We start from the raw sequence: 20,422 nt of genomic DNA, 5'->3' as shown, positions 1-20,422 counted from the left end.
ACAGAAATAACTGTCCAGAATGAGGCCTACATTCAGTCTGCAGACTCCTCTCTATGAGATCCTGATGTTGCCCCTTGGGAGGAAGTTGGGGAGGTGCCTATTCAGGTAATTAACAAGGGCTCAGTAGACACCCAAGGAAGAAGACACAGCAAAGACGAACATCACATTTTTTAATTTTTATGACTGTGCATTAGGGGCTGCAGGGCCAAGACAGATTTTTATAGCTACTTATCACTCTAGGGAAGGAGAGAATGGTGTTTCTTTGACCATAGATAAGGATTCTAGGCGAAGCTGGTGGAGCTAGTCATATCTCCCGATGTGGGGTTGGGATGGAATTTGGTTGATGGAATGAAGGACACCTGATTTCAAGCCTCACTGATGGACGTCATAGTTACCTAGAGACCAGCCATCTGTCTGAATACCTTTAGTTTGTAGCAGCGCTACATATTATAATAACTTAATATTACTCGAAACAGTGGAGGCCTCTCTTCTCAGAGATCACCATACAAAACATCTAATTCTACCCATAATGGGACAGAGCAAATGAAAACAGAAACGAAATATTTGACAGATGATGATCACAAGGAAGACAGGACAGGGGACTTAGGCCAAATAGTTTCCAGCACAGCTTTCCCCATGCAAAACCATGAACTAGCAGCATTCATTTTCAGACTTCAACTCCTCCTTCCTTTTATTCCTCTCAGCCTCAGCCTGCTCTCCCTGGCTGGAAGCCTTCCTTCGGTTTCCAGGCTTCATTCCTACACAGACCAGGTAGTCTCTAAGCATAGTCCATTAAAGAAAATTCTTAAAATATGTTCATAAATCCCCTTCGTAGGTGACTAGAGCTCTGTGCTTTCATGGTGATGACCTGAGTTATATTCCTGGAAAGAATGCATCTAGCAGAACCCACCACCTCACTGCAAGGTACCGAATAAACATGAAAGCTAAATAAAAGCAGTGTGCTTGCTACATGAGTATGCCTTCCAGCCAGACTGCTGCCCCTCAGCTTCTCCCGGATACAAGGTCTGAAGCTGCCACACTTACACACAATGGTGCATATATGCAGAAGAAGTATGGATCACTCTGCCCTTCAAAGAGGTCTTGGGAGCCTGGAAAATAAAAACAGCAGTTGCCAATGAGCAGATGAAATGTTTAAGGTTTTCCTCTTACCACAAACATGAACACAAAATTTTGCAAATGATTTCAGGAGGCTCCTGGACCTCTGAAACACATTGACAGTGGTTCCTGGGAGTCCACAAAGGCCAAGATAGACTCCCCTGTGCTGATGGGGAAAGGCCATGGGAGGAATGGCACCAAGGTTTTAAAATACCCAAGCTCAGTTGGGCCACGTGTAAAAATAAGAAATAGTTTATTTTCCGTTCTCTCTCCCTCCCTCCACCACCTCCCTTTTTTCCTCCCTCCTCAAGAATAAATCCTCCATCCTAGTCTTGGTCTTTACCTGGATAGAACTAGTCGCTGTTGATGCTTAAATGTGACCACTTCCAGACAAAATACAGTCAGTTCTGCTTTTAATGTGACACATACTTTCCTAAAAATCATTGTACTATACAATATTGCACAATAACAACCACAGAGCTTATGGGGAAAATGAGATGAGGGGCCCAGTACTCAAAACATGTTGTCAGAGACACTTAAAAAAGACGATAGGAACCTAATAAAATAATACAGCAGTTTTACACGTTAAATAGTTAAGAAATACATAAATACTACTATAAATATGGCACTTTACCTAGAAAAAGACCTGAGGTTTGCTCGTGCAGGTGAATATTGCAGCCTGTGAGCTATCGAGAAATGGCAACAGAAGGTTTTCGAGGACGGGCCCTGTAACATCAAATGTGGACAAGTATGGCTCACCATACACCTGGTGAACGGAGGCAGCCAGAGGATGTTTGAGGCATGCACGCATTCTGTGCATTCCTATACAGCTCAGTTCAGCTGCAGGCAGTTTCCTGCATTCACTTAGCATTTCTTGTAGATGAAATCACACATAGGCAAACACAAAATTCTTGTAATACTCAAACTGTTCCCTGGTATATTTAATCAATGGAATAAATGCTCATTTTCAACACAAGCATTACAGCAGGACTGACTAAATCTAGATTATAAAAGTGATTATACCTTAAAGCCATTGAGACCCAATGGAATGATGCCGTAAAGGTAGAAATAAGATTATCTCGAAGCACATAACATAAAACTTAATTAAATCTGAGCTTCCTTACTCTCACCCTAAATTCCATCTCAACTAGGGATAAATTCAAGTGAAATGCAAATTTGGCTCCATAACTTTGAAACATACTGTCAAGCCTGAGCAAAGCCTTCTTGGTGCTAGGGAGAACTTATAACAATATGCACCAAACTTCCTGCAAATTCTTCATTATACATTTTTATTCTTATCATCCTTATCATCCCACACCTTGTGGCAGCCAACAATAATCTTACTTCCCTCTTCTCCACCATTCCTTGTCCCCTCTATGTGCACCCCCCAAAAGCCCAACAAACAAAATTCCAGACTTTATGGGTTCTCTCATTACCCCCTCCTCTCTTTCCCACCTTTTTTCCAAGAGTAAGAACTCCATACATGGGGTAATAGTTTTCTCATGCTGCTGTAACAAATTACCACAGAATCAATGGCTTAAAACAACACAAATTTATTATTTCAGAGTTCTGGAGGTCAGAAGTCTAAAATGAACTTTAAGGGGCTAAAATCAAGGTGTTGGCAGGCCTGCACGCCTGGAGGCTCCAGGGGAGAATTTGTTCCTTGCCTTTCCCAGCATTTAGAGGCTGCCTGTATTCCCTGGTTTCTGGCCCCTATTACTCCACCCTCTGCTTCTGTTCTCACATCTTCTCTGACTCTGACACTCCTGCTTTCCTCTCATAAGGACCCCATGACTATACTGGGAACACCTGGATAATCTGGGATACTCTCACATCTCAAGACCCTTAATTTAATCACATCTGCAAAGTCCCTTTTGTTACTTGTGAAGGTAGCATATTCACTGGTTCCAGGGATTAGCCTACCATACCAGCGGTGATATTCAAAATGCTTTACAACTGATATGCCACTTAAGGCAGTGTGTCTGATTCTCAGAAAGGTCTTGTCATAGTGCTGAAGCAGGACCCTGGAGATCGTGGCACACCGGTTGATGGATTGTAGTGATGGCTGGGAGGTCTCAGGGAGGGACTGGGGTGCATAGGATGTTGGTGAGGCACTCCGGGGCTGTGAGGAGTGGTTCTCTCTAAGCAGTACGAAAGACTTTTGACCTTTTTACAATAAGCACAGCTGTACCTGTGTGTTTTGGCTGACCACTGACCTGCCATGCTCTTCCTTATCCATAATCAACACACAAACTTTCTGGGATTTTTATCACGTGCGGTATTCAGCCTTATTACCTGGAATGTCTATTTAACTCTCACCGCAATCCTCTGATTAGGTCTGTATTTACCTTCCTTTTGCATTAACATACCTGGGAAGAGATATGCTACTAATGGCTAAGGCCTGCACTTGAACTTAAGCACTTTGCTTTAGAAATTGATCTTCTAACCACTGTGGTTAGTGTCTACAAGGAGACTCACGTCTCTTTAGGCAGATAAGAAAAGCATGTACAAAGACAATGCAGGCAATGTTGAGGTGCCAAGTGGCACCCCCTTGTCCACAGTATTTCATAGGTTTACCCAGAACCCTACCTTATAAATTTAATGATTCTAGGAAGGCCCTCTTGATCATACAGTAAGGATTCTTATCTACTCTGTAAGACCAAACCTGAATAACCTTGAATCAATATTCTATGATAAAAAAATTATAGTCAAGCAAATCAAGTACACGCAAAGAAAAGAATTATAGTAAATAACTATGTGTAAAAGTTTCGAAAGTAAAAACTCTAATTTATCTTGTCTACATAGCAGTCTAGCACAAAGTATGGCTGTAAGCCTGCAACAAAATAGCTGAAAAATAAATGAATAAGTAAAATCTATAATCACGAGTTTAATTTGTAAGACCTAACCGCTTGTGGTACAAAACTACTTCTGGTTAGAATTTAACTTTCTCAAATGGGTAGAGCGGCAGGGACAGAAGAACATCAGAGAGGAAGATGATAAAACCACTCCTGGACTTTGAGTCTTTAATAACCTCTACCTGGTCGTAGTTACAATAGTGTTGCTCATCCCCAGAGGAATTAATGTCTAAAAGAAATAAGTAACACCACCTCAAAAGAAAAAGAATCATTTATGGGTATTTTTGATTTTGCTGTTGAAAAAAATTTTGGTTTGGACAGGAATGAGTATTAGTACCTTTCATTCATTTAATTGATACATTATATAGAAGAGATGGATATTAGAGGGTTTTTTTTTTGTTGTTTGTTTGTTTGTTTGTTTGTTTGAATGAAGGTAGAGTGAGATCCTGATTGGGAGATGGGATGAATTTCTTCAGAATCTCTTAGAATCATTTAGGATATATTTAAAAACCACATTGTTAAGTAAAATATTAGAAACCAAGATTAGTGTTCTTTAAAGATGTTCTTGGAAGAACTGTAAGCAAATTCTACTTTAAACCCTTTAACCTCATTAAAATCCTAAAATATTCTTGCTAGTTTGGAAAATACCCCTGATATTTAAACTTCTCTAAAATGTAGCTCCCCTCCTACCTTTATGATGGAATACTGGATCATCTCAGTCAAAAGACATAGTTATTATCCTAAGAATAAGTCCTGCAAGAAAGCACATGCTGCCACTTTACTCATTATTGGAGTGCCCTTATGACTGTCAGAGGGGAACAGGTAAGATGCTAGGGGAGGCAGAGAAAGAGAGAGCAAAGTGTTTTTGTTTACTTCTTTGAAGTTTTGTAGTACCTACTGTTTACCATGCATACTTCTTGATTCATGCTGAAAATTGGAATTCACCCATTTCTCTTTTTCCTGTCTAAGATGCAGATGGGGCACATTTCGTTGACTCCATCAATCCCTGCCCCCACGCATTAGCACATGCACACGTATACCTAGCCAGTGGAAAAGAAAAAAGAGTTACTCACATTCATCCATTTTACAAAGATTTCCAGGCTGCAATGGGAGGGCTTTACCTCTCCCTGAAGGATGAATAAATAGGTAGCTTTACTGCCAACCTGTTCACAGTCAAACTGCAGTGAAAACTGAGACCAAGGTCTTGCTCTACTGGCACTTATGAGATACAGTGCTGGCAACATGGAGAAGATAGTCATCTGCCTGACGGTCATCTTCTTGGGGACAGTGGCTCATAAGTCAAGCTTCCAAGAGCAAGATCGCTACTTGATTAGAATGCGTCAACTTATAAATATTGTTGATCAGCTGAAAAATTATGTGAATGACTTGGTAAGGCCATACTTGTCACAGCAAAATTTAAATAATATTCTTCAATTAATATGAAAGGAACTTTTTGACTTATAAAAATAACCCAGAACTAATTTTCTTTTGCTCTAGGACCCTGAATCTCTGCCAGCTCCAGAAGATGTAAAGGTAAGACCAGTTGAATTTATTTGTGAAAATATATGTGGTACAAGTTTTTAAATCCAATTAAGAAAGGCATTAACACAATTATTTAGGAATACTTAATTTCAATGAGTTTGGGGGTTTAATAGTTGGTAAAATAGTTATTCCTATTTCGGTCAAACATTCATTGATTTACCAGCAAACCAACCCATAAAACACTGCATATCTTATAAAATATATTTTTATTTCCAAATATCTCTAAGAGTACTTCCAAGTAGTATTGTTGTGACAGAATAACAAAACTATACTATGATCAGTTTCTGAACAATGACCAAGTAATTACATTTTAAGAGCCCTTGTGCCTGAAAGTTATTCAGCCCTCCCTGGCAAACCTATCTAAGAAATAGACACCCACCGGAAGAAGCAGAATTCACCTTTTCATGACAAGAAAGAAAGAAAGAAAGGAAGGAAGAAAGAGAAGGAAAGACAAAGGAAAAGATTAAAGGCATGGCATGGAAGAATGGTAGAATGAAAATCAGGGCTGTTCTGTAGAATATAATTCCCATATACCTTGGCCTCAGTGAGTCTTGTCTTTGGCCTTTGGAGAGGTCTTTCAAAAGGACTATTTTCACAAACTCATCCCAATCTCTCAAGCCATTTAAATCCATTAGGTCCCAGGAAGAAAACATCTAGGATATAGTTCAAGAGTGCTGCGTGCTGATCTTTTCCTTAGTAACTTCGCTCTAGTCTTCACGTCTGGTACCCTGAGGAGATAAATGCAATTGGGGAAATGTTTTCATTGTCACAGACCTTTAACTGCATAAATTAGAGTTACTATAAAAGTGCTACCAGTAATTAGGACACTACAAAGGGGGAGACATATAAAGATACATTGCAGAGAAAACAATTATCGTAAATGACTATGTGTAAAAGTTTAGAAAGTGAATGAGTCACAACTATTGCTTTTCTCTAAAATTCACTCTCTAGCTCTGAACCTAACCACTCTCATTTACTAGGTCCTTTTCTAATAAGCAGCATCTAAAATGAAAGTAGCACATTCAGCTTATTGGAAAGACTTTTCCAATAAGTGAGAATATTTCTTAATCATGACCTGATTATCAAAACATGCATTTTCAGCATCTCACGCATTTTGTTTAACTGTTGTGGTTAGAGTCCTTTTGCACTAGCCCTGTCTGTAACTCGCAAAATGAGAAATAAGGAAGATTTCCCATTTTCTAACTTGAGTTGATCCAGTGGGTGCTTCCTTTGTTAAATATCTATGCTTTGTTGAAGATAGAGATTTTTTTTTTATCTTACATCATAATGAGATGATTTTGTCTCAGTGACACTGTATCTATCTGACAATCTCATCCAACAATGCTGGTTATGATACAAGTGAGAAATGGTGTAACTAAGATCTTTCAGCTATGCTGGCAGGCAAACTTAAATAGTTCAAGGCCACAGTAGCTTTAAATCAAGTTTTTCAGAGCTAGCATCAAAGAAGGATCTATAAGCGATTTGAAAAAATTAAAAAGTTTAAGGAAAATAAATTCATTTACATGTTGCATGTAAATGTTGATACATAGTGATTATCTTCAGTCCCTAATCAGCCTTGCCAGGCATCATTCTCTTTCTTTCTAATTACATAACCAGTGGTCCTCAACTGGTAATGATTTTGCCCCCCTGAGAACATCTGACATTGTCTGGAGAAATTTTTGGTTGTCACAGTTGTGTGTAGGGGAGAGGTTTCTATTGGCATCTAGTAGTTACAGGCCAGAGATGCTACTAAACATTCTAGAATGCACAGGACAGTTCTAACAACAAACAATTATCTAGCCCAAAATGTTAGTAGTGTTGTTATTGAGAAACCCTGATATAAACCTGGAATGTGTGGGGGACAAAGGTAATCTCGCCCAAGACTTCCTAGTGTGAGTGGCCGGGTCTTTCTGTGAGGGGGTTAAAATAAGCTATACGGAGGTAAATATTTTCAAATACTCAATTGCAAAACAACAAAGCCAAATGTGCTCCCTTGCAAAAGCAGCACTTGACTGTTCTCTTTGTTTTACTCTTGCTTTTGACTTCCATACTTCTCCCTCTATTCTGTAATATGAAGTAGGACACACAACTCTTCATGTTATGTGTTCAGGGATGAATGAATCAAAGTCTTGCCCTCCTAGTTTGCTGCCACCGAGGCACAGCAAAGGAAAATAATTGTTATACTCCCAGATGGTGGTGCTATGCATGAATTTGGGTTCTTCCTATAAACCCCATAAGTGACAGGGCACCTGAGGCTGCCTGAAGCAAGGTTAATCTCTTCACGCCCTTCTCGGTACATCCTTAAGGCAGTTAATAGGATAGCTCCTCCACTTCTTTTCTTCTTTGAGGCTGCCTTTGATGTGCATCGGAAGCCAAATCCAGCAGCTACTTGTCCTGGACCACACATCTCCGGGACCGCTCTGCTGCTTGCAGAAAGAACAAAGCAACATACCACTGTTTATTGACATGGGTGAACAAGAAAGGTCAGGAGAGACAGCACAGCCTGTCAATATTGGTTTCAGTGTCTGGATGCCACTCAGAGGCTTTCAGAAAAGCTTTCTTCGGTATAAAATCTTTCATCACTAATCTTGACCATTCCTGGCAATATCAATGGAGTTCATTTGGTAAGGCCCCTCTACTTCTTTGGAACATAACTCTTTCAACATACACATGTAAATGTTAACTCAGCAAAATGGGCTTCTGTGAGAAATGCTGGTTTCTCAGATCATCACGGATGAAGCAGTTAGTGTTTTCAGTTTCAGCTGGAAAATTTACCTCTTTAAATATGAATATTATTTTTTTCCAGTAAGTTAAGCCGGTTGTGGTCAAAAAGAAGAGAAAAGAAAAAACTTCAACAAACATGAACATGTGGTTTTCAAGGAAAAAAAAGTGCTATAATTAACATTTATAAATAGTTTCTATTAAATAAGCATTTTGGCAAACATATGGAAAGGATATTACCTTGCCCTTATGAGACAGGCAAGCTGTTCTGATATAAGGAAACCAGATAAGCTCGTTCTCGGCTTGTGGCTATGTATGCAAAGCAAACCTGATGGGGTTGTGTCTTAAAGATGCATGTTATTAATCAACATTCATACTGGGTAAGCATATGGGTTGGAAAATGCAAAGCAGGGCAGATGCTATTTTCAGCTGATTATCCATGAGAAGACTCAGGTAATTTTGTTATATATGGGACTGTCCTTGTAGGGACTGAGAGAGATTGAGGTTTCTGGTTATATGGCAGTGACTTCCAGACACATTAGTGAAATGAGGATATAGCAACTAGGGTGGGGTGGGCTAGGGATTGAAGAGCATAATATACACACATTTGCTGAAAGAAAAAAGAAACTTAGATACAAGTTCTTAGGTCAGCATTAAAATGTTTTCAACAAGTCAGTTTAAATTCTGTTCTTCCAGTGAATTCCATTTTATATTTATTTCGATTTTTAAGATTTTTGACTTATTCACTACTCACTAGTTATTTGACTAAACCAAGAAACAAGGTTTTGATCCTTGCTCTGTCCACTTCTCCATTCTTTGAGACAGTACTCTTAATTTCTACGGAATGTTCTTCCCTCCCATTGTTGGGCAAGTCTCAAATTCTGTTCCTTGACTTCTTAATTCAGGCAGAATCTTACCCTAACTGACCTAAGAGTGTGAATAGGATTTTAGAAGAGTCATGTGTAGTCTATCATAGGTGTACTGCATCTTGGATATGGAATATGCCATCAGAGATAGATAGCCACTTCCTTTCCCCAAAGTTGGGGTTTTGACTCATTTACTTCATTTGTCAACTCTGCACCTAGATGCTGCTCAAGACATGTCACTGTTAGATGCTCCCATGTACACTGTAGAGAGGAACAAAAAAATAAATAAAAATAAAAAATAAAAGAGATTATAAAGAGACTGTTAATTGGACTACAACATATCTCACCCAAAGCTGCAACCAGTCACAGTGTAACTTTTAGAAAATTTGTTCTAAAACCAAACCAACTGTCACAAAACACAAAGATCCTGCCTACCACCCAGACTTCAAATGGAATTAGGAATAAAGAGCTGTGGGAAAGTGAGCCTCCTCCCTCCTGCCTCTGAGGCAGGGATGTGCTCTCTCTTCCTTAATATGGGGTGAAATCTTACATTGCAGGCGCCTTGTTCTCTTCAGTCCAAAGATTAAGTAGGGTGTGAACTCATTCCTCACCATCTGCTGAAATAAATGTGATCTAAGATCTAATACACCATAGTAGAAGTAGAAAAAGAGGATTGGGAAGGTCATTTTTACTTTCTGAATAACTTTTATTTTGTTAACATATATACAAATTGTTTCTCTTTCAGAGACATTGTGAGCAGTCAGCTTTTTCATGTTTTCAGAAGGCCCAAATAAAGGCAGCAAATACAGGAGGCAATGAACAACTAATCAGTGTATTAACTAAACAGCTGAAGAGGAAACTACCTCCCACAAATGCAGGCAGAAGACAGAAACACAGACCAGTAAGATTGTCATGTGTCATCTATCTTATTGTACTTATTAACTATATCTCTTACATGACATAACACACACACAAACACAATTGTAACCAGAGATTCCAGTGCCTTCCTTCCAGTTACATGTTATCATATATGGTATATTTTGAGAAGTGGGGTCACCTCTTCCAAATCCACGGTCTTGAAAGTGCCCAGAAATTCTGTTCAGAATTTGCTAAAAGTCCCTGGTAGCTGGAATAAGTTAATATAACTTCCCAAGGTGAGGAATTCACTAGGTAGAGAATCCAACTGTGACTTAGGAGTTAAACATTTTTCTCTCATTTATATGGTCACATATAACTTGTATTCTTATTAACAGAACCTAGATCCCAGTTTTTGTACAAGAAAAGAGACAGCGTATGAAAGACTAAGAAAAACCTCAAACTTTGCTTTCTTCTCTTAAAAGAATATTATTGTCCTGTACAATCATAGAGTTAATACTACATTTAAATAGACTTCATTATTTGGCTGGAGAATTTTAATAGTCCCTGGTTTTAGGAGGTCCTAATAGATATACCCTCTTGTGTATCTCTTCTTATGCCAACTCATAAGCAATGCTGATACTCTCATGACTACCTCAAGAATTAATCAAAACCGGTGGATAAACACCTAAGATAAATTCCTCCAAAATATTTTTTAATCAGTTGTCTCTCCTCCAAGGAATTTCACATGTGATTCAAATGAAATCTTAATGACATTATCAAAATGACTTTTATTTCCTTTAATTGCTTAGCCAGGTTATAATGTGAAGAGTATCCCACGAAAACTTTTCTCAGAAAGAAAGGAGCTGAGCCTGTCTTTGCAACCCAATAGCAAAGACTCATGGAAATGGCAGTGCTGGCACTGAGCTTAGGACTATCTAGTTAAGCACCTTCATTTGGTAAATGGGAAAAAGAGATTAAAAAGGTTAAGTGACTTGTCCCAAGCCACACAAATACTAAGTGGTAGAATGAGAACCAGAACTCATATCTCCTACCTTTCAGTCAAATGCTGTCACCACAACATCAAACTGACTTAGAGATGCTGAATACCAAGCAATGGGCTGGGGTTTGCTCTCACAACGAGTAAGGATAAAGAAGAAAAACCTAGAATTTTTTTTAAAAGAAATATAAACAGGCAATACACATATGAAAAATTGTTCAATCTTCCTATAATCAAATAAATGCAAGTTTAGGAAATCCTACTTCTTTCCAATTAAAATTTTTAACAATACTCAACAATAGTAAAAATGGTCCGCATGAATAGAGGTAAACCTTTTTTACAACATACATCAAAAGACAAAAATTTTTATTCCTTTAATTTAGTAATTCTACTTCTAGAAATTTATCAAATAAAATAAAGATGCATATAAAAATTATTCAGAAATGTTCTTGCAGCATTGCATACAATAGTAAAAAGTTAAAACAACCTATGTGTCCAAAAATAGTAAGAGTTTGATCCAATGTTGGAATACAAAGCAATCATTACGTATCATATTTTTGAAGAATATTTAACATGTAGGAAATGTTTGTGATATGTTGAGTGTAAGTAAAGCAAATTACCATCCAGTGTAAAAAACATAAATGCAAAGAAAAAACCATTACTGGAAGGATATATATCAAAAGATTGCAGGGGTTATTTCTGAAGATAGGATTACAAGTGATTTTTTTCCCATTGTTTTTCCTGAACAATTTTATGCACATCTTGAATTTTTTTCAGTGAACATGATTTATATTTCTAATTGGAAAAAAATAAATTTTAACTGAACATTTTATTAAATAGGAAAAATGTTTTAAAGGAGAATGTTACTCTTCCATTGATTTCTAGACATGCCCCTCATGTGATTCTTATGAGAAAACACCACCCAAAGAATTCCTAGAAAGACTGAAATCACTCATCCAAAGGGTATGTAGCTGCAATTATATTTGATTTTCAACTTCATATTTATCTATCCAGATTGCTTCTTCTGTTTACGTTACTCATGGTATATTATTTCCACAGATGATTCATCAGCATCTCTCCTAGAACACATGAGATATGGAGGTTCCTGAGGATCTAACTTGAAGCTGGACACTATATTACATACTCTAACACAGTAGTGAAACTCACTTCTTGGTTTCTAAATGGAGGAGTACAACATAGTAGATATGGGGGAAAAGACTCAGATAAGTGTTCAAAGTCAGGATTATTTCCCCCCAATTACAATGCAATACTTCAGTTCGATCCACATGCTCTGTTTTAGTCAACTTGAAAAAGCTTTCTACTCAATTAGAATTTGATTTCCTCTGTTATGGATTTTTATGGTTTCTAAAGTTTTTACTTTATATTATTACCCAACTATGACATTCCTTTATTGGGGGAGACACTTAAAATTTTTAACCAAAAACATAATTTGGGAATTTATTGATCTTATATTTACCTTGATCTTGATTACCACAAGAATGAGGTCTCTGATGATCATAACTTAAAAGTTATACACCTTCGTTCAAGCTGAGAAATATAGAAGCGTAGAGTCAAGATGAAAAGTCGGTCTTTATTCTTTTAAGGAAATGAAAACTGAGTGTTTAAAAATGTGTATGTGAAGAGTTTACTTTTTATCTCAGAATATGTAATGTATAAATATATAATTTATGTGCCAGGGGATAGTTTTACTAGATGGCTACATAAAAGTCTTGTTCCTTTATTGGGATTTATCAAAAATATTTAAATGCTATAGATATGAATGTATTTATGGAATACACTCTTTGGTCTTTTTTTTTTTTCTTTAAGTGGGTTTAATAGTACTTTTCCCAGTTCAAGTTCCCTTATAAGCTAACATTTTAAGCTTGTGGAAATGGCAACTAAAACCTATAGAGGGACATACATCAGGTGGTCTTCTGGAACAAAATATATTTTTAAAAAGTCTTGTAGCTCTCATCTCTAATTGTTATAATGACTGTATGGGAGCAAGCTAGTAACTCCAAATGTCTGTCACCTTTCTTTCCTCCTTTCATTTCGTTCTTCTTTTTAAAGTGACAGACACTTTGTGCTTGCATGCTTTGCATAAGACAAATTCAATCACCTATATAAGATCAAAAACAGGAGACAAATCAAGAGGCCAAGACTCCTGTTCTCACAGAAAACAGACTTTTGCATAAACATTCCAATCTTTCAACCATGGATAGTAAAAATAAGAAACCTGCTCTAACTGCCATTTCATATCAACTCCAGCAGACTTTATTTAAATATGAAGTTAAAAACTCTAGAAAAATAAAATTTTTGCTAGAACGTTATAAGCTATTTGAGAATCTCTTATTGTTAAAATGGCTGTGAATGTGCAAGAGGATGTGGAATGGGACACACTGTATGTTCTGAGAAGAGAAAATTATCTACTTAAAAGTATTTTAAAAACAAGTACAGATAAATTTATAGTTCTAAAAGATATATATTAGCCATCAATGATTTCATCAACTCTCAATGAAATGTATCATCAGAAACAAGGTATTCTGTTTTAAAATTTTAAAATGTTATTACAGAGGGATCATGTAAACAATAATGATGATAAAATGCATGGAGAGCCTGCTTACGTGTCAAATGGTGCCAGCCCAGACTGTTGGGATACAAGTAGAAAGCAGCCACAAAGTTGACTAGGGAAGGGTGAAGTCTGTATTTCTTGTTTCTGGCTTTATAGTTGTTGACCTCTTTGACACTGTGATTTTATATTTAAAATAATGTATTTATTTTGGTGTGTTTACTGTTAAAATCTCTGTTCTAATCCTTTGACCAGAGATTCTGCCTTAAAAGTAAAAATAATTTAATGGGGCGTTGGTTAAGAGCCTTTACTACACTGAGTTTAAAGACTCTGGTAAAGATCCTAGCAACACCCAAGAAAAGCACTGCCTTGGAATAAACAAGATGAAGAAGTAAGACTTGAACAGCTCCATCTTCACTGCTCCATGTTCAAGGCTTACCCAGCCCTCGAAAGGGATATAAGGCTTACCTATAAACATTACTTTCACCTATGGATAGTGATACAGGAGGCCTGAAATTTTGCTGGCTGTGAAATCGCGGTCACTTGCTTAAATTTTGGGGGTTTCCATTTACTTCTCTGTAGAATGAGGGTGTTGGACAGAATCTCTAAGGTCTATTCTGCCTTTTTTTAGAGCTTTATGTGTTTATGGGTCTCTAAAGTTCTGGATACTCTCATGGAAACATCTCACCATACTTTTGAGTAAAACTTTTACTGAATCTAATGTTCAGTTACACAATCTTATTCAATAGCATTTGTAGCAACACTCACTGCAGGAACAAAAGAGATGTTCCAAAATCAAAAATAAAAACAAAAAAAGGAAGGAAGGAAGAAATGAAAGACAGAAAAACATTGCAGTAGGTCACAGAAATTCTGGGAAAATTAATCATGATTTTTACTATTGTAGCTGAAAGTGTCTTCTTTGGACGCTTGTATAAAATTGTAGCATTATTATTCTGTATTATTGCTCTGTTGTATTTACATTTGCATCTGAGAATTTAGTTTTAATGCGAACTATGTACTTTATAACTTAATAATTATTTATTATATATTTGGTTTTAAATGTTTATGTTCATGGCTTCTTATTTAAGACTTGATCATATTAAATACTTCCCAGTCAGTATAACTGTCTTTGTGATTCCCTGGAAACCCTGAATTCAATAGCCTTAGCAGAAAATAAAAGATGATCCTCAGTTTCTGGGAGCATATTGTTTTTATATGTATATTACAAAGACAATCTCTCTTTATATACTTCACTGAAATGGAACCTTCCACTCCTGTCTCTACCTTAAAGATACCGCTTCCTTTTGCAACTCTCCCAAATGTATGGCAAGTCCTGGAAGACTTGAAGATATCCTTCCCAAAGCCCATTATGTGAACACTCTTATTTAAAACTCCTTCCTGCTTTGACATTTATTCCACTTAGCTTTTCTCTCCCCTTACTTGTTATTGATGATTGTCTGCTCCTGGTCACTCTTTCATCTTTCCTGGGGAGTTAGGCATGTTCTTTCCCTTGAATTCAACTTCTGTCACCATCTTGGGTAACTTCAGTGCCCATGGGGAAGATTCCACCAACACTGAAACTTCCTAGAACCTTGACTACCTCAGTTCCAAACACCTGCATCTTTTATCCCATTATCATCCCATTCCCATGCCACGTGCCAGACTTTATCACCTGCAACTATTCTCTGTATGAAATCCTCACATATATAAAGCCATCACCTTCTAGTCTCTTAGTTCTCAAACTTCCCTACTTCTACCACATCTATCTCAAGACCCCATCACAACAGCCAGGCCTTTGCCTCTCCCCATTCTCTCAGTTTATTAATTCTCCTTTGTCCCCCCACAGAGCCTAGGCCTCTGATCAGTTCCTTGAACTTCAGACCCAGCAATCTTCTCAAGTAGCTGCCTACAAACTCCCAGCCTAGCTGTTCTAATCTTGGTCCCCTATTCCAGCTTCATACACATGATCTGGCCCCTCATCTTTGGGGACACTTTTGAACTTCCCTATCTGGCTCACTAGAGTTACTTTCCCACTCATGCCTAGCTCTGAACACTCATCTGCTTTTAGTATCTGCATCCACCTATTCTAGTGCACAGGTTAATCCAGGAATAGCCTCAACTCATGTGGAGGGGAGAGATTTGGAATTCACAGTTAAGCTAATTGAAAGAGTAGTCTCTACAAGTGTCTTTACTCCCTCAACTTCTATTCATTCATCAAACCACTATAATCTGATTTCTTTTTTTAAAGAATTTATTTATTTATTTATTTATTTATTTATTTATTTATCAGACAGAGAGAGAGAGTATAAGCAGGGAGAATGACAGGCAGAGGGAGAAGCAGGCTCCCTGCTGAGCAAGGAGTCTGATGTGGGACTTGATCCCAGGACCTGGGGATCACAGCCTGAGCTGAAAGCAGATGCTTAACCAACCGAGCCACCCAGGCGTCCCTATAATCTGATTTCTAACATCCTATACCCTATCACTATATCAAAATTGCCCTTTGTCAGGTCAATGATAACCTTCAAATTATCCAACTCACAAATGTGTCTAAATCCTTCTCTTACATGATTTTATCATGGCTTTTGCTACCTTTAATCCTTCTCTCTTTTCCTTCTTTGACTCTGGAGGGCCCTCCTTCTCTTGGTTCTTGTCTTACCTTTCTTACCACACATTCTCAATGTCAGTTGTTGGTTTGCTTTCCTGTATCCTCCCCTTAGAAGGTGATATTACTAAGGATTCTGTCTGGCCACCTTTTCACTTTAAACCTCTTCCCTCAATAGTCCAATGGGTTCTTGGTGTTTTAATACCCCCCCCCCCGAATGTTTTTGACCCACAAATCTATAGGCAAAGGCCAGAACTCCCTGCTGATTCCCAGGCCCATATATCTAACTTCTCCCTAAAGATTTCCATCTTTATCCTCCATCTCAACATGCCAAAATTGATCTCATCACTCCCACTTCCATTACCTCCTCTATCTTTCAGTGTTCCCTAATCTTTTTTTTTTTAAGATTTTATTTATTTGACACAGAGAGACAGCGAGAGAGGTAACACAAGCAGGGGGAGTGGGAGTGGGAGAAGCAGGATTCCTGCCGAGCAGGGAGCCCGATGCGGGGCTCGATCCCAAGACCCTGGGATATTGACCTCAGCCGAAGGCAGACACTTAACAGCTGAGTCACCCAGGCACCCCACAGTGTTCCCTAATCTTAATGAGAATGTATCTCCAGCCTCCCAGACTCTGCCTTCTCTCTCATTCACTATAACCAACTGGTCATTGGGCCCTGCTATTTCTATTTCTTAAGTACATCCTTTCGTTTCTACTCCCTCTGCCATCATCTTAATTCAGACTCTCAATAATGGTTATATCTTTTGATTGGGTTTCTGGCTTCTTGTCTTCTCTTCTTTCCAATCTATCTCTGCATGGTCACCAGAATATCTTATAAAATGTAACTCTAATCAATCACAGTTTCTCCTTATTTAAAGCCCTTTACTGGTTCTTCTTTGGACTAAAGCCCAGGTCTAAAGCTAGGCATGTAAGACCATTTATCATCTGCTCCACTCTGGTCCCAGCCTCTTTTCACCTTGAACGTCAAAATTCCAGCCAGTCCAATCTGCTTCTAATTCCCTGGACACACCATGCTGTTTCATTCTTCTGTGTTTTTGCACTTTCAGTGTCCTCTTCGTGGAATATTACTCCTCAACACCCAGAAAAATCTTCATGCATCTGTCAATATTCAACTTAGTCATCACTTCCTCCAGAAGGATTTCCATCACCATCTTACTCTATCTCTGTGACACTGTTAATCTCTTCCCACTTTTAGAACTTGATCATATTTTGGTTATTAGTTTTAATGTGGTATACACACATTTATTGAATGATACATCTGTTTCCCTTTCCAGAACATAAACCTCTTTGGTAGAAGGAACTGCATCTTGCTAGCACAGTGCCTTACATATAGTAGATAACATATAGTGGAAAACAAATGTTTACAAAATTGAATTGAACCAAATACAAAACACACAAGTATGCATTGAAATTTTCCTTGACATCTCTCTTTCTCTTACCCACTGAATCCAATTATCAGGAAAGCCAGTGAACTCTGTTTTCAAAATTATCTCTAGAAGCCAATCACCTGTCACTATCTCCAGCTTCCACTTTGTTCGATACCACCACAATCTCTCACTTAGATGATTTTAATACTTCCCTAAATAGTTTTCCTGATTTTATTCTTGCCCCTCACCAAAATCTCCTTGCAACAAGCAACTTGGATGATCTTTCAAAACACCAGAGATGTCACCCTTAGCTCAAAACCTTCCAGTGGCTCCCACCTCATTCAGGATAAAGCTTGAGTCCCACAACAAGAGCTACATGGTCATGTCCCCCCAAGCCTTCACCTCTCTAACCTCATTTTCACTCTTTTTATTCAACTCAAGCCACACTGACACTCTTTCCTGTCTCCAACACTCCAAGAACACTGTCGCCTATGGCAGTTGCATTTTTTTTGTTTCCTGTTTGGAATGCTCTCCTGCCAAATGTCCAGATGGTCCATTCCCTCCCCTCCTTCATGTCCTTCCTCAACCAGGTCTTCTCTGACTACTACCAGGTCTTCTCTGACTACCATTCTCTTTCAAATTGCAACTCTCTTAAATACCACTACTTAATTTTTCTCCATAGCATTTACCACCCTCAAAATATATATTTTAACAATTTATGTGTTTATTGTCTCCGTCTCCTACCAGAATGTTAGCTCAATATGGGGAGAGATTTTTATTTGTTTTGTTCACTGTTATATAATTGGCATCCAAAACAATCCCTTGAACATAGAATAAAATCATGAAAAATTTGTAGAAAGAATTGGTGGGTTCTACAATAGCTAGCACTGGATGGAGTTCTCCCACAGGGTTTTAATTCCCAACACATAGTTTGTCTTTTTTTATGACGCAAGTTGTGTACTATTGAATTTTTTCTTTTATAGCTTCTCCCTGATCTCTGGGTACTTTGTGTCTTCTGAAAATTTATCCCCATCCTCTTATCGAATGTGACCACACCTCTTCTATATTTTCCAAATGATATCCCTTCTCCCCTTATAAAAATAGAAAATTCAAATCATCCATACAACCATTTGTGAGTCTCTAAAAATGTCTTTTTTCTACCTTCATTCATAGTAAAATATTATTTTCAAGAAACTTCCTTGTATGTTACAAATTATTTTATTTTTTCAATTTCATTTTTATCTTTTTTTAGCTTTCCTTTATTCATTCACTATGAATGAGATGATAAAATGCTCTGGAGAAAGAAAAGCAGAGAAAGGGAATGGGTGGAGGGCATGTGTGGGTCACATGAGGAGAAAAATTTTTTTTCAAGATTTATTTATTTTTTGAAAGAGAGAGAAAAAAAGGGGGTAAGGGGCAGAGGGAGAGAATCTTCAAGCAGACTCCCTGCTGTGTGTGGAGCTCGAGCAGAGTTTGATCTCAGGACCAATGAGATCATGACCTGAGCCAAAACCAAGAGCAGGATACCCAACCGATTGAGCTACCCAGGAGCCCCTGAGGAGAATAGTTTTAAGTAGAATGAAAACCTATATCCAGTGGAATCTTTTGTTATTTCCAGTGAGTTTCAGTGAGGAATACTAAAGGTGAGCAGCAGTCACATGAAAGAGAATTCTTTGAGGTACAGTGTTGAAACAGGCTTAGTTCAAATGAATCACCTAACAAATGTCAACAAATTAGCAAGTGGTTTTTGGTCCTGGCATGCATCATAGTCATCTTCCGAGCTTATACAAAAAAAAAAAAAAAATACTACTGGGTATTTAATCAAAATAAAATTAGAATGTCTGAGGGCCTGGTCATTAATATTTTTTAAAACTCTCCAAGTGATTCTAGTGTGTAGTCAGGGCTGAGAACCACAGAATGAATCAAAGTAATGCTGACACATTATGGTTAGGAGAGAGAGATGATATATTCTACAAAATTATAAGTATATTAGTGTACTTTTTCTAGATCATTATCTTTTTGCAACAATTTAATTCTCTCTGAGGCCCTAACAGCAAAGACAACACCCAAAAGATGAGCTTACTCTTTATAATAGAAAGACAATTTTGGAGATATTTTAAATAGGATTAATTATTTGTTTAAAAGATGAATAATACATTGTGGAATAATCGTACAATAGGATTCAACATAGCAATAAGAAAATGAATGTAGCTATATGGCTGAATCTCAGAAACATAAATAAAATAAGATAAAAACAGAAAGGGAGGGAAACCATAAGAGACTCTTAACTATAGGAAACAGAGTTGCTGGAGAAGAAGGGGTTTGGGGGATGGGGTAACTGAGTGATGGGCATTAAGGAGGGCACTTGATGTAAGGCGCGCTGGGTGTTACGTGCAACTGATGAATCACTAAATTCTATGCCTGAAACTAATAATACACCATGTGTTAACTACATTGAATTAAAATTAAAATTTGTAAAAAGAAACACAAATGTTTAACAAAAGATGTTAGACACAAAATACATATTTTATGATTCCATTTACATAAAGTTTCAATACAGGCAAAACTGATAGATAGTATTAGAAGGTCATTGGTGGTAATCCTTGGGGAGGAGAGTAAGATAGTAATTGAGAGAGAATATAAAGGGGTATTTCTGCGGTGCTAGCAATGCTGTATTTCTTGGCCCAGGAGGAGTTATTTATTGAGCTGTACACTTATGATTTATACCATTTTCTCTATGTATAATTCAATAAAATTAAAATTCAATTATTGAAAATAAATGATAGAAAAGGTGTTTTAGAAAAATTCTCTTTCAGATGAACAATACATGGCACTTACAGAAATACAAAACTTGGAGAAGGCTATGGAGAAAGAAACAGTTGGCTAAGTGATAACAGGGAGGGAGGAA

At 37.6% G+C, this 20,422-nt stretch overlaps 1 protein-coding gene and 1 long non-coding RNA gene across 2 annotated transcripts; one reads left to right on the top strand and one right to left on the bottom strand.

Moving 5' to 3' along the window:
* Positions 1-1,058: 1,058 nt before the first annotated feature.
* Positions 1,059-4,930, bottom strand: LOC103661806. Its single transcript, XR_568272.1, has 3 exons — positions 4,870-4,930; positions 1,751-1,842; positions 1,059-1,109 (listed from the first exon to the last, which is right to left on the bottom strand). It is a non-coding gene; the product is annotated as an uncharacterized LOC103661806 (long non-coding RNA).
* A 262-nt stretch (positions 4,931-5,192) lies between these two features.
* Positions 5,193-12,038, top strand: IL21 (interleukin 21). The gene is made up of 5 exons (XM_008689490.1): positions 5,193-5,360; positions 5,469-5,504; positions 9,846-10,001; positions 11,841-11,918; positions 12,015-12,038. The coding sequence occupies exons 1-5, from the start codon at positions 5,193-5,195 to the stop codon at positions 12,036-12,038; spliced, it is 462 nt and encodes a 153-aa protein (XP_008687712.1).
* Positions 12,039-20,422: the final 8,384 nt, after the last annotated feature.

The sequence above is a fragment of the Ursus maritimus genome, unplaced genomic scaffold (assembly GCF_017311325.1).
Source record: "Ursus maritimus isolate PB19 unplaced genomic scaffold, ASM1731132v1 scaffold_11, whole genome shotgun sequence".
NCBI lineage: Eukaryota > Metazoa > Chordata > Mammalia > Carnivora > Ursidae > Ursus > Ursus maritimus.
The sequence above is the reverse complement of the archived record's forward strand: the minus strand, read 5'-3'. Positions and strand labels throughout refer to the sequence as shown.